A 15,500-nucleotide genomic window follows, 5' to 3' on the forward strand; every position below is an offset into this window, starting at 1 on the left:
TAAAAGTGACAATACATGTTTGCCTTCAAAAATTATTAAAATGGTTCCTGGGCTAATTAGCATGGACCTATTAGAGCTACATCAGAATGGCTTTTCCACAAAGGACCACATAAAGTGAGAGATAAACACCTGAAGCTATAATCACACAAGGCTTGTCCTGCCTGATTGTTCTCACAGGAGGAAATATATTACTATTTAGGAGTGGCTGTGCAAATTTACATGTAGCGCGCTGTCATGACAAATATTCAGAGAACGTACTTCTATTTGGCCCTATGCTCTGTGTCCGTAGCAGTCAGTGGGTAAATTGAAAAATCAATTCCAATTTAAATTATTGGAATAAAGAACTCCAGGAACCGGAGATAAAAAAAACCCCTCTTCTTCTAGATCCCCTTTAATTGGAAAGTCATTTCTTCAGGGTATTCTAATGGTTCTGAGGGAAGATTGCAAAATAAAGTTGATGAGCTCGGGGGGGAGGTTAATAGCGCATACTTGTGTTGTGTTTGTTCGACTGACCCTGTGTGTTTTCTTTGCTCTTCCACACAGTGTTCAGTCTTCCCCTCCCTTATGACAGAGGCACCAAATGAAGACTAATCCAGTGGGCTCACACACACTCAGACACACACTCCCTCACGCCTGTGGTCACCCATCTCATCCATCTGCTATCTGGGGGAGTTGGGGGGGGGGGTTCTTGGGTCAGACTAAATTAACTATCCCTCGCTCACAATTGTAAAAAATGTAATTGACTTAATACAACCAACCCTGGTGGTTTAGAAATGATGTGTAATTTTGTGAAAGCTTACAGAGGCCACTTCAGATGTAAAGCATCTTCAGAGTCTGATATTGCATTGATGTATAATGACATAAAGCAACTGTTTCAGATACTAAAGTAAGTAACAGGACTATTGTGAGCGCAATGTAAGTTGCTGATACTGTAACAACTTTTTATTTCATCACCATTTTCTGTGATGAGGGACATAATTGTGTGGTAATTTTATACATCTATCTTTTTATGTGAGGTGGGAACTTATAGCTACTGCAACCAATATGTTAAACAAGTGACTTTAACTCAGCTATTTTCACCACTTGTACTGGGCTTTGTAGCATCTTTCAGCTCATTTTTTGGCTTGCAACTTTGCATTGCAACTTTTCACCAAAAAATCTGAAAAAACCAACAGTCCTACCCAACACCAAACCACAGTCAGCAACTAGCTTCTGAAGATATATCATCTAGGAGCTACTGCATTTCATCCATGTGTTGGTGAAGACCAACAACGGAGATAAAGAGAGCGAATTTAAGACTTGCATTTGTCAGGTGGCCAGAAATTTCACTTCAACTGCGTACTAACAGGTTTGCCTAGTCAGCTCATTGAGGTCGTCATGCTGTCACTGCTGTTTCTTACAGTTTGTTTTTGCCGCCCCCAAGTGGCCAAAAAATTGGTTATTTCAGGTGTAACAACAGAAAAAAAATCAAAAATAAATGCACCTAAGGGATGTATTGTATGTATTATGTCTTCTCTTAAAGTTCTCAGAGTTTCTGGCAGTTGTTAAAAGTGGATCAAGCTGGACATTGATTTACCCGCAAACTGAAAATATTTGTTATGAGTGGGCCAGTTACCAGTAGTCAGAATTAAAACATTTTGTGCGATTGCTAAATTTCCAAGCAATATATAAATTATCTAATGCCCATCATCTCTGCATATGTTTTGGCAAAGACCATTATCACCTCCATCTTTCCTGCTGTTAAACCATTATCACTTCAATATAGCACAAAGATAAGCCTTAAATTGGCACATCACAGTCCGCAGACATCAACGTTGCCAGCATCCGGCGGCACAAAAAAATCGGTCTTGTACAACAAGGCATTATACCTCATACAATCTTGTGTAAATCAATCTATCTTTCTCTCCTCCTTCTCTCCATCTCATGCCAGCCTGGCCCGAGACCTTTTTGAGCTGCCTTGTTGACATTAAAGAAGCACTGTGAGGAGACATTTCCATTCAAAAAACTTGTTGACATAGTTATCAGACATCAAAGAGCCTTGTGTCATTTTGAAAAGGCCTTATGAGAGTAATGGAGATGTTAAAGGGCGTGTTGGCCCCCAAATATCACAAAAGGATGAGAGGATATGAACATGCTTTGACTGAAAGGAGGGAAAGCATGATAAAAAAGAGAAACACTGAAATGCATTCTCAAGGGGGGTTGGGGGAGCGCTCGGCTCCATTTCCGCCTAAGAAGCGCAGAGTTAAAAGGTGGACCCTGTACAAATGAAACTCAATTTCACGCCACATTATCCCTCCCTGTTCTCTTTCCTGGCTTTCATTTTCATTAAGACCAGAGACAATCATAAATTAATAATTACTGCCGAATGTCTAAGCGCAGGCCGCAGTCCTAGCCCTCCCCTCGCCTCTGTGGTCTTCCATGTTCACGCTTGCAAAATGTTAATTTAGGTAATGTGGCCTGGCCCTTGTCAGATAAAATTGTTTTGTAGTTTCGCTAATACATAATGGTCTATCTGATTAGGTGACATTAGTCCTATCTTTCAGACGATCAGTCTGCACCTTCATAATGTCTCCCCAGACTCAGACTCTGCTGCTGCTTTCGCTAAATGACCATCTTCTGGTCGTGGTGATGAGCAAGGAATTAGCTCAGTCGGGGTTAACAATGCAGTTGTATAAAGTATAAATTCGACTACGTGCTTCTTTCTGGAAACTTTTTGAGCCTTAAAAAAATGCAACAAAAAAAAACGGATGAACACATTTCTTCAGCTGGTCAAGCAAGCACAAAACGACAACAAATTGTTGCAATGTGACATTAAGCAAACAGTGAAATAAGAGGAAGGATCATGTGGAATAATCAGGTCTGGATGATGTCTTCATGAGCACATCTCTGCGTCAAGCCAAGTAGATAAAGCACACAACTGACACGGCTTCCAGTGCTCTGAATATGCAATTGGTGTTGTGCTTTCCACAAGTGAAGTGAAATGTAACAACACAGCTATAATGCACATTTGGTATTTAAAGTCTTCGTGCCTCTTGGTCATATTTGTACTGAATTGAATTTATTACAAAATGTGCAGTGATATGAAACATGTAGCTGCAGGGCCTCTTCTCTCAGATGCCAGCGCAGAAAAAGGCATCAGACAGAGAAATAAACAGAATATCTGAGTAATAGCTGTGAACAGCCCACATCTCACGAGCTCATTGGTGAGGTGAGCGGGGGGGAATCTTTCACTGCAGCAAAAACAAGGAAGGATTGAGTCGTTAAATGGATAAAGAGGACATGATGTCAGAGTTTCTTACACTCCAGAGTTTGGGGAGAGTTTGAAGTACGGCTTCATGATTGATTGCCCATTGTGTGTCATATTGTTCTTTCAAGGTTGATTGAAACTTTAACCTCATTTTTAATACAACAAAAAAAAGGAAGAAGAAAAGCTTGAAATATTTCAGGCCTTGAATTTTTACAATGCAGCATTGAATTATGCAGCAATCAGTCAATTATTCATCTCTGTGGCTGTGTTACGGCCATGCTTTAAAAAGCATGCAAAAACAGGAATGGGCCGAGCATGCTGCGTCAACACATTTCACTCAGAATTGCTTACTAGAGAAATTTGTCTCTCAATGTCGATTTCACATTTTTTTTATGGGTTTTAAGAGCTGTACCTGTTACAGTCGTTCTGAAATGATCCTTGGGAATAACTGTTGTGTCTCGAGAGCAAAACAAATAATGACACTCGAGGACGAATCATCATTAAAAGCATGCACAAAGAAACAGCGACAATGTCAACATTTACAAAACAGAATAATTTGACAAATGCAACATTAACAGCACAGCTTCATCATTTCTTAACAAGCCCCTCAAAGCTTAAGTGTTACATAAAGCGGATATTATGATGCATGACCCTGCAGCGTGTACATCTGGTTAAAGGAGGATTGTTTATTTTATGGTGATATATTGTGAATTAGTGTCATACACTTGAAAGTACACTTGAAATTATTTACAGTGAGCTTGATCACATCCAAAGCTGATCCAGGATTAGCCTACGCAGTTTTTTGTTGTTGTTGTCGTTTTAAAACACACACATGCAAAGGTTACGCACACGCTCGTTTCCACACACTCAGTGAAAAGAAAGGAAAACACACACAAGATACTATCATCGTTTGATTACTCATACATTTTTTTTTTACTGCTATACAAAGTGAAGAACAATATGCTCATTTCTTTTTCTACAACACAGAATACCTGTAATGTATTTTTAGGTCATTCATTATACATAGAAATGACTTTGAGGGCTTAGGTCTCCAAAAACCAATATGCCAAAAAAAACAAGAAAACAGAAGAGCTGCCCCCACACACATTTATATCAGATCACCTCAAAGTGTTATGTTTGGCCGCTTCAGTGGTGATGATCTCCACGTTTACATGTTGGCGGCCTTTTCTGTATCGAGCTGACACAAAGTGAAATCTGCCTGTGACTCGTCAACGGAAGTGCGACAGAGGAAGCGTGTTTAAGACCTCAGGCGACACAGTTAACTCACATAGTTTATCATCAACATGTTAACTTTATTTGAACTTGAAGTACAATGAAGAGATGATTCGAGAAGCTATATAAGTTATCAGTGACAACAGACCTAGACACTCCATTGAGAACAAAAAGAACAAACACATCGTGAACATGGGACACTCCTCCTCCTCCTCCTCCTCCTCCTCCTCCTGATTGTAACACATAAGGTCTAAACTGGTTTGCAGTTAAAGGACTGACATCAGCTTATGTCTAGAGAATATACACAGGTGTTTCAGCACCGAAATTCAAAAGTCTTTAGGGAGAGGAACAGGAAAATTATAACTTATTATGAGTTTTCTTTTTCTCATCAGGATATCATGAAACACTCTACGAAAAGAAAAAGTGTGTTTGTGTGATTTCAACGGGGATTTGAGCAATGTAGTTAAATGGCATTCAGTTCTTGGAAAGCTGTGTCATGACTGATTGTTTCTCAAGTTGACACGTGATCATAATTAGTTTGGATCTTTTTTTGTTTGTTTTGTTTTTGTCTTTTTTTAAGGAAAAGAAAAAAAAGCATCGAGAGGTGCTGATTTTGAGTGTGCCTCATGACAAAAATGTACAGTAAATTCCAAGAAATATTACCTCTGTTACAAAGATTACAGTACTATTGACAGCAAAAGTCTTCATTTTGAAAGTGAAATGTTTGATAATTATGTTTTCAAAATCATCAGGGCTTGAGTGAGTCAACCCTAGTATTTGTTCAGCACAATATAGGATTTATTAAATATCATAATTCCAGGACAAACATTTACATGCCTGCATGCTTTCTCACCAAAATGGCAGCTATAGGAAAGAATGATGGCTCAGAAATAGAACAAAACAAAACTGTAGGTTTATATAAATGGTGGTATTGTTTGCCTAATAACTCTACTGCATACACAATACCTCTTAACGTTATATACACATACCTTATCAATCCACTCGGGTTCGATAGAGTGAGTTTTCCTATCATTATCATCAGATCTTGTATATACAACAATGGTAAAAAGGAAACTTGATTGTATTGTCATCTAATTTAGAAAACATGAAAATCAAACATCAGTCTTCTCTTTTGATGAACACATGGATCGATTCACATTTGTTTTTTTTTCTCCTCACAAGGTTCATCTCCACGTGTCATTTTTAGCGTCTCAAAATTCAATTTGAAATACAAAACAAAACTTCAGTCGGATTTCGATTTCGAAGCTTTCTCGCTGGCTGAAATACAGTATAAAAATCTTCAGTGCTGAGAATTTATGAGTTATTACCAACAGTGTACCATGGGTACATTTTTACTGTGCTCAATATATGTGTTTATCCTTCACGCTGGCCGACCCGCTATGTCAAAACCTGCCCTGTCAAACTATTTAATGTTGGCATCTGTGAGAAAAAGACTTCTTATTCTACATTCAGACACAACCTCCTCCAGCATTTGGGTGAACACAGAATTTTCCTGAACTCCTACAAGCAGCTTGACTTCTTTCCCCTACTAAATCAGCCTGGATAAGAGCTCTTGAGAATCTTCATGGGTTTTCTTTTCTTTCGTTCTTTTTTTTTTCTTTTTTTCTGATTGTTTTTTTTTTTTTTTTTTTTATTTCCTCCAGCTCCTCACGGCCTTATCAGTACATCACTGTGGTTTTCAGGAACAGTCTTCCATCTGCAACAGAGGACACACAGGAGCCAAGAATTAGCCAACAGCTAACATCCTGCTGACGCAAATGCACTCTTCAGGATGTGATTGTTGATGAAACATAACTTCAAAATGTTGCCCTCTAGTCTTTCAGTTTCGGCAGTGTTACTATGGATTCACAAAGCGATTTCAGGATAAGATGAAGTTAGCAACCATGACAAACGTGATTAAATTATCATGTGCAGTCATTTACTTTACTACTCACAAACAAATATTTATATGTTTTATTAATGTCAGGGGACTAAAAAGGGACTAACAAAAATAATTTTATGTTTTAAGATCATACACAGTACATCAGTCAGGATGTGCAAATATAATTACACTGTTACATGCATATTTTATTACCAAGGAAGCACACACTGTAAACGCAGCTATGATAAGCACACTCCAGGCATCAGAACTGTATGCCACATGTGTTTAAGACATCTCTACTGATACGCTTGTTTGAACATAATACTGCACTCGTGATGTGGAGCGCTCTCTAAGTGACATTTCCTGCATGGAAATAGTGTTTATTGAAAACGGCAGACATTTCTCTGCTGCGTTATCTCCAGACACCTCCAACCTAACGAGCTTTGTCCATTTCCAGCGAAACACTCTTGTCTGAGTGTTCGCCTGAGCGAGCAGTGCTGCTCCGGCGCTGAGCTAGTAAAAGCATCTGTTAGGCACAGCTCAAGAGCATGTTTGACGTTTATTACCTTCACAATTCCTCTGCCGGAGAATGCTACAGTAATGCCTTTAAGAAAGCACACCTCTCTATGGCAGCACGCATAAATAATTCAGTGTTAAAGAGAAATGCACACAAAGACATTTAGCGGCGCGAGTTGTTGGACATGACACAAGCCGCGCAGGACATCAGAGACAACGTTTGACTCCAAGTGCACAGAGACATGGAGAATACGCCTGCTTACAATGTCTGAAAGCACATTCAGTCCCGCTGGGAATCACACACTTTAAGCATCAGGTAAAATTCTGACATTAAAAACTTATTTTTCTTATTTTAACACTGAGATTTTAGCTGAATTTAACATCTGCACTCATTCCATTATCAATAGTCTATCAATTACCGTTCTCCATTTTAGCCTGTGTTTTATGCGTTGCTGTGCAAGGAGAGTGGAGACAACAAAGGCTTGTTTTGTGTGTGTGTGTGTGTGTGTTTACAGTAAGTGTGTGCTAAGGGGGGGGTGGAGGGGTGTGGGGGCTGGGTGGCGTACAAACACACAGGCTAATTACCCAGCACTGCCGTAGGTCTCAAAGGCATTGCACTCTGGCTGCCTCTATTCAAGCAACAACCACCGAGTTCTGTGTAAAAGTCATTACAGCATGAACGCGGCGCCACGGAGAACAGCCAGCCGAGGATTGGCCCGACGGTGCTGAGAGTGCGGGCCGGGATACACAACTCGATACGCACATGCGCGCCTTTCATAACGAGAGCACATGAAACATCACAGCCTGTCTACCTGCCTGCCCAGCCGCACAGCTTAAAGGGGCGTTGATGAAGTCCATCTGATGGTTTTATTATTATTTCAATATGTCAGGAGGAGGAGGAGGAGGAGGAGGATTTTACTTCTAAAAGACTGGATCCAAATTGAAGATGGAGATCAGGTGAGAAGGTCTGCTAAGCAAATCTCACCGATTCAAATATTAACCTCAAATGTTGAAACATCCGGTTTACATGCGTGACTCGGAAAATTGGTGACGTCTTGACACATCGTTCTATGAAGGACTCATTAAAATATGTTAAAACTTTAGTGTTTTTATATTCAAATCAAGATGAAAAGTTCATTAAAGAGAATAAATATTTCATTAGATGCTAAATAAAACAAAGGGATTTTTTGGCTTCTCTCAGCATAAAATTCCTTTGAAAGATTAATTAATACATGTAAATTATGCAAATTATGCCCATGCAAATATTTTATGAAGACAATTAAGGGATCCATTAATTACAGTCTTTTTTGCTTCAGTGACATTCATTCATTTAATTTTAATTTCACTTTAACTGTTTTGATGTTTAATCTTGCAACAAAGAACTTTATCTCTGCGCACAGGGTCGTGTAAACTTGCCGAACACATCGAGTGGGAAGCGGCAGGGAACCAGAGAAGATACTGGGGGAAGATATTCACATGTGCACAGTTGCCAGGCAGTACTGGCAAGGTACAGTCCCAGTAGCTTGCCTGACTGTGAAAAGAGCCACGTTCCCTCTTGGACCCGATTCAAAACACTGTAAAAGCAATTAATAAACACAGACTGTGTTAATATCGCAGAATTAGAGAAGTGTGACAAAAGACAAATAGAAATAATTAGTTCTCTAAAATTACGCCCTCATTATTTTTTTCCCCCTCTCTCCCTCTCCATTCGCCTCCCTTAGTTTGGAGTTGAGAATATACCCACACATTTCTCTCGGCTTTCATGCGAGTGATAGGCTTGTTTTTTCCCCTTCTGCTCGTGTAATTTATCAACATCATTTTTTGCCATTTGAGGTTAATTATACAGCGAGGCTTGCAGAGTAGAGCAGGGGAGACATGGGTGGCAGACAAATGCTTCTCTAATTGAACAAAAACACAAAATGCAGCCTATTATTCAGTTTCCTCCTTCACTCCACTCTTCAAGGCAACGATCAGAGAGATTGAGAGACCGCAGAAATTGCTCCATGGCTGCATCACACTGTTTTCACACACAGGGATTAGATTAAAACACAACACTGAAAAAGAGAAGAAACTCTGTTCCATTTTGACTTAAGCTATACGTTAAATCAGTCGCTGTAAAGTGCAAAGTTTTCACACATTTCACTTGCTACAAAAGGGCCCGCTCTTCATATAAGTGAAAAGAAATTCAAGTGGCTAAATATACTAATTTGGTATGAAATAGGGGGCTATAATTGCACTGTATCTGGAAGTTATCTTTGTATTTAAATGATGACATATGGATTTCCTTTTTTTGGACATCAAACTGTTTCAGATCCCCGCAGTGACTGAATGACATTTAATTAAGGAGTCATCATTTCTCTTAGTACATTTTCTTTCTTTTTGCCCTTTCACAAAATATCAGTTCAAGTAGACTAATCAAACATTAAAGAGTTAAAAGGCTCCCAACTTATTCTTGCATACAAAGATGAATATTTTCCACTTTTCACAGCAAATTACACGGAGCATTTTCCCGGATAAATTGGGACCTCTCCCACTGATAAGGGCGGTTCTAAGCAGACGCAGCTGGGGCGTATTAAAGGAAGACGTTGGAGTAATAATGAGGATATTCAACCTCTGCAAGGTGTCTTGTATCTGGGTAAACACAGATAGCAGACAGTCTACAGAGGTTATCACTAGAGCGCCCTTCCCCAAACACATACTGCACCCCCAAGGCTAACAAACAAACAAACCATTAAAAATGTACAGGGCTTATTCATAAAATGGATTGATTTGCCCTGTTTATTGCTATCAAAGGGGGAATTCCACTGCTTTTTGTGGTTTTATGACTCATTAATGCTTCCTGAGCTGTAAACAAACCACTTCTTTCATTCTGTCTCTGCGATGCTTGAGTTTAGTAGTTTCACTATTTTATTTACTGTATTGTACGAAGTTTTGTTCCAACAAAGATCTGTTGTCTAAAAGCATCGCAGCTGCTAAAAGTCAAGTAAAAGAACAATATTATTTCTGCAGAAAACCAATGATCTTGACCTAGTGCTGTGGCCCAGATGGTGAGCTGTATGCCTGAACAGCAGGCACAGAAACACTAATGTTCATAAACTGAAGCAGGGTGTGTGTCTGTGTGTGTGTGTGAGTGTGTGAGGGAGAGCGACAGAGGAAGCAGGGTTGGTGGTGGGGGTAGGAGGTGGGGTGGGCAGAGAGAGAGAGAGAGAGAGAGAGAGAGAGAAGGAGAGCAAGAATGAGAGCCAGAGAAAGAGAGAGATTTATTGTCTCATCTGAGCCCCTGTACCTTGTATTGTCCTTTCAGCATCTGTTCTTCCACTGCTGCGGTCACTCTCCATCTCAGGGGTCAGAGAGTCTGCGAGAAGAGAGGGATCACCGCCGTTAAACATCCCTGACATCCACCTATCACTATGCCAGTTTCACAGCATCGTTCATTCAAAACAAGAGGCTAAGCCTTCAAGCCATATCACCCCCACCTCCCTCCCAATGTAAGTGAAAGTGTGTATTGGATGAATAGTACTTCTTTGTGTGATTATTAAAAGTGGTGGACAAAGAGATACTCAAATCCTTGATTTAACTCTTTGGCATAATTAAAAGTGTGACCCTGCACTGAAACTGTTTTACTAAAATAAAGACATGTTGGTGGTACGAGTCGAAGGTGAAATCACACTAAATATTAACTGTCGTGTTTTGTAACTGGTCTAATAAATCTGTACTGTCTGCTGCTGCTGATAGCACACTCCACCAGCAAACTGGAGAGGAAACAATCACTACGGATGCACATTTGATTTGACAGACTTTATGTATGAAAAAACAATCTGTATTACTCACTGACATATTAAACTGACATTTTCTGACACAGTGGCTGGTTTAAACTCTGACAGTAAATCACATTTTATGGGCCCATCATGTTTCGTATGCAATCGCCAAAGTCTGCAAACGAGTCGCTCCTGTCAAGTGTAAAAGTAATGAACAGTAACTGTATTTACGTTTCTGAATATATGTGGAAAGTTACTGTACACATGTCACAATTCTCATGTCCTGTAATTATTAACAACACTGAGACATTTTGATTCTCAATCCTGATTCTCACTTTCAGACGTTTAAATCACTCTCCAGTTGCCTCTTTGGGTTCTTTACTCTGCTTTTAATCATTTTTAACTGAACATTTTTGGGTTTTGAACTCTTGGTTGGACAACAGGATACTTTATAAAAAACTGCAATAACCATTTTTATTATCATTTTGTCAAAAATAATAATTAGCTGCAGCCTTAAAGCTTGGTGCACAAAACCTCATTAGCCATAATGAAAATAGAAAGCAAGCATGTACACATATAGGAAAACTTGCTTTGCTGCTAAAACACTCATGATATGATACCAGTAAAGATGTCAGTTACTTTATAAGTGTTCTAATGGAATAACCAATGTCACTGCTTGCTTCAGGTAATTTTTATCTCCTGTCCTAAAATAAATCAAATCTGACATTTTGGACTTTACTTCTGTCCCACTGGAAACCACACTGACTGTCTGAAAGTGCTGGAAGTGAAATGCACGGTGAGAGTGTCTCACTGTGGAGAGTCTGACCGTTGAGTGAGCGCATGCTGTCAGAGGGCGACGGCTGTTTCAGAGTCTGCTCAACCTGTTCTCTCCTCTTGGATTCGTACTCCAGAGCTTCTTGAAGTTTCCTCTTGGCCTTCTTCTCCTTCTTCAAACGCTTCTGAATGATTGCTGAGATGAAGAAAGACCACAGTGATGATAAGTGAGCTACAGGGCAAATCAGTGGAGGTTTATTTTAGACTGAAATCTGGTTATTGAGATAATAACCTCATTTTTATAATCTAGCATACTGTAATAGAAAACGGGAAATCAATTAAGCCTAAATATTTTATAATATATTAAGATCTTCTTTAGTAAAAGAAAATACTGACTGACTTAACAAACTGCTAGAGGGAATTAAAGCAAATTGAAAAATTTATTGGGATATTTTTCATGAATTTCTCTCATTAAACATAAACGACACAGTTAGCAGATGAAGCTGATGCATTTAACATGAGATTCAGAGTGAATTTCTCTAAGTTAATGTGTATTACCAATTATGTTAACTGACTAAGAGCAGGAAAACGGCTGCTAAGCACATAAATGTCTGCGCAACCAAAGAAACAACCGCTACTGTCAGTGACTCAGTGCGAAACATTAAACACACATGCAGAAGTGTGTATGCACATTCAGAAGTTATCATGAGGCATGCGAAGTCTGAACTGCTGCACGCATACACATACACTCACACACACACACGTGCGCACACACGGCTGACAGGCAGGATTCGGCGCCAGGTAGTCGTCAGGTAGTACCTCTGTTCTTCTGCTCCATGGCAAGCTGCTTCTCCAGAGTCTCCCTGAGCTCCCTCTCTCTGAACAGCTCCATCTTCAGCTCCGTCTTCTCCAGCTGCACCTGCTTCTCCTGAGCCCGCGCGTTGTCAATCGCCACTTTGAGCAGGCCCTGCACACACACGCACACACACATACAGACAAAGCAGGAGAGTGGGGTAAGAGAGAATGATGTGGACTGTTTAAGAGCTTCAACATGAAGTGACAGCAAACCACACTGAAAGTATGTCACAGCAGGTCTTTGTGCTTCCACACAGCGGTGAAGCAGAACACAGGGCCAAAAGCTGACTGCTGCTACACGATTCCTTTCAGGCGTTTTAACACCTTTGCGGGTCCTTTTATCTGTGAAGATGTCATCATGTTTTAGCTGCTCTGCAACTCCCACAAGATCTAGAAACATGAATGAGGATCTATTTTTTTATTAATCTTTTTTTTTTTTTTTTTAATAATGAATGGTGATGTAAGAGTGCTTGGCATGGCTGACCCCTTTTGGCCAAAGCTATGAAATACAAGCATAGACTGACATTACACTACAGTGCCACCTGAGCTGACGGAGGATGGAAGCTCACATACTGGTCAAAACTGCCTAATATGGAGGTAGTAAAAGTTTTTTAAGGGAGGTTTCTTTCTATACTTCCTTTACATAGTCCCCTTTTACTACACAGCTGACAATTGTAACTAGATTGGTATAAGTAGACTCTGCAGCACATTTTCAAGCTCCTCACACAGCACAGCAGGAGTGAATAATATGAATGACAAGTATCTCATCATGTATCAATTACATTACTGCCAGTCCAAATATACTCCTGACAGTCCTGAATTGAAAGACACAGCGTTTTCACGTGAAAGCTGTACAGGACCGCAGCCATTTTCCTCACATTCTCCTCCCCATCCACGTGCAATTATATCAAATGCGCTGGACTATATCTTACTAATTGTTGATTCTTCTGACCCCAATTTATCCTAAGTTGCTTTATCTTAATTTTCTGCTTGGTTTCATTTTGTTGATTTGTATATAAATATTCAACGTGAAGATCATTATCAAAGATGACTTAGTGGAGTGTTGGGAGCTTGAGACGGGTTTACTTGTGGCTTTCTAATTACCACACAGAGCCAAAGGAGAGGCAGGACTCTGATGCCAACAGTACAAGTGCAATGAGAAGGGCAGCATTGTGCACACATCATTACACTCAGACAGAAGGCAAATACATTCATCTTTCTGACTGAGGGTGTTTGAGCTGAAGCCTAAATGGCACTCAGAGTAGATTGGTATTGTAAAGGTATGCAGATTTACAGATGAGTGCATCTGTAGTCCTAACATCCATGTTAAGTCTATTGGATTGGTGAAGGTGTCAATGATGTCCACACTTCTGAATAATAATGAGAGTCATCATAAGTTCGTCAGTGTGATTTAATAAACGCCAGGCTCAGTCATTAAGCTTACAGAGATCTAGGAAGAAAAAAAAAGGGTATTAAAAAATATGAGATGTAAATGAAGCTTTTTGGATATCTTTAAGGAAGAATTCACTTTGCTACAAAAACACCCGTTTAGTCTGGGGCAAAGGTGCAAATAGCTTCTCTATAGAGTTTTTACTGCTTATTCCTCAATCACTGATGATGAAACAGATGTCACTGAATTTCAAAATGCCTCTGACTCTGCCTAATTATGCAAACTGACCTCAACGCTCTTTGTTAATGTGAGAAAGTCACCCTACTTCCTGCTGATCATACACATGTTTTACACTGTTTGAACAAACGTCCAAAGCTGTCATTTTTAAAACAATGATGATCCGAAGTAATGTGAAGTAAATCAACAATATATTTTTAAAGTTACTATTCTTTAAATAATTTATATAACTATTAAATATCTATATATATATATAGCTGGTACAGTACTTCACAACGAATGAATTGGCACCTTCAGGTGATATCACTTCACTTGAATATAGTGCAAAAATCCATTACTGTATAAACCATAAGAACATGTTTGAGATAGAGAGCTTGGGTGTGTTTGTAAGGAAACAGTCTCAAATCTGTTAACTATCTTGTTATGAGGACACACCTCCATCAGTGAACAATACCTGTATGTTGGTGAGGAGAGTCTCTATAGACGACAAGCCATCTGGAAAGAGAAATGGTGAAGGGAAACCAGGAGGCAGAGCCTGTCCAGCCAATGACAACCTCTCGTAGCTTTCTCTTGCTGTTGGGGTGCACATAGAGTTGTCCTCTGCAAAGAAAATTAATATCAAAAATTGACTGATCAGAAGTAGAATATTATGTGTGAAACTTGCAAAACACGCTAAGTGGTAGAATGTGAGAGCAGTTTTTGGTGCTGACACATATTGACCCTGACTTATATTGACCAGCAAAAATGGCCAGGTCTGTATTTATCTCAGGTAGCCAATCCCAGCATTCCACTCCTTGCAGAAATTTAGTGGACTGACTGGCCCATTGGAGATTCCTTTGTATTGCTTCTTCTCATAGCCTGAGAGTGGGGTTAAACAATATCAACCAGGACATAAATCCAGCTTCCCCCAGTTAAGAGATGTCATGCGGACTCCAAAATCAGGAGCAGACCCCGGAGCTCGACCCCAGAGGCTCGGGCTTCCTTTGTGCGTGCACGCATGGGATGCTGTCAAACCGAAGATGACATCATCCTCCATTCATCACCGGCAGAGGGGTAGGGCCCTGCCATCTGCTGTCCAGCCTCTCCACCAGGCCTCAGAGGAGGAGGGAGGAGCAGAAGAGCAGGGGAGGAAGGGAAATCAGGAGGCAAACCGACAGACCCAGATACAGCCTGGTCAAACTAAAACAGTGTGTCAGAAGCTGCCGTTTGTTGCCCCATCAGATGTGACACATGTTTTTGTCCAGTGAGCTTTTATGAAGCCAACAATTTGTAAATGCTACCATCTTGCAGTGAGGGAGTTTATTAAACACAACCAGTCTAAAAAGCTCTCCACAGGAAGTCTGCACTATCAGCTGTTTAATTGTTAAATTAATGAAAGGGGGAGAAAAAGTTTTATTTGCAACGTGGAACCCTGGCTGCGTCGTGCACAGCACCTCTCTGCTCTCATCCAGAATTCATATCTGTTTATGTGGCAGGCTGAATCTTGTACAAACAGCGAGTGGAGCTGAACAGCCCTGCCTCTCCCTCCCATCAATATTCACCAACGCCAGCCAAGTGCTGGGAACAGCTGGTCTTACATTAATTAGTTTAAAGTATTTATTTCACCCA

General features: G+C 40.1%; 1 protein-coding gene across 2 annotated transcripts in view; it reads right to left on the reverse strand.

Moving 5' to 3' along the window:
- Positions 1–4,147: 4,147 nt before the first annotated feature.
- Positions 4,148–15,500, reverse strand: part of dachd (dachshund d) — a 92,741-nt gene continuing 81,388 nt past the window's right edge. For both annotated transcript variants that reach the window (XM_046403528.1, XM_046403527.1), the window contains exons 7-11: positions 14,347–14,492; positions 12,230–12,377; positions 11,463–11,606; positions 10,165–10,233; positions 4,148–6,197 (exon numbers count right to left, since the gene is read on the reverse strand). In XM_046403528.1, coding sequence (XP_046259484.1) covers positions 6,160–6,197; positions 10,165–10,233; positions 11,463–11,606; positions 12,230–12,377; positions 14,347–14,492 — 545 coding nt within the window. In that variant the 3' untranslated portion in view covers positions 4,148–6,159. The remainder of the gene's footprint in view (positions 6,198–10,164; positions 10,234–11,462; positions 11,607–12,229; positions 12,378–14,346; positions 14,493–15,500) is intronic.

The sequence above is a fragment of the Scatophagus argus genome, chromosome 11 (assembly GCF_020382885.2).
Source record: "Scatophagus argus isolate fScaArg1 chromosome 11, fScaArg1.pri, whole genome shotgun sequence".
NCBI classification, from domain to species: Eukaryota; Metazoa; Chordata; class Actinopteri; family Scatophagidae; genus Scatophagus; species Scatophagus argus.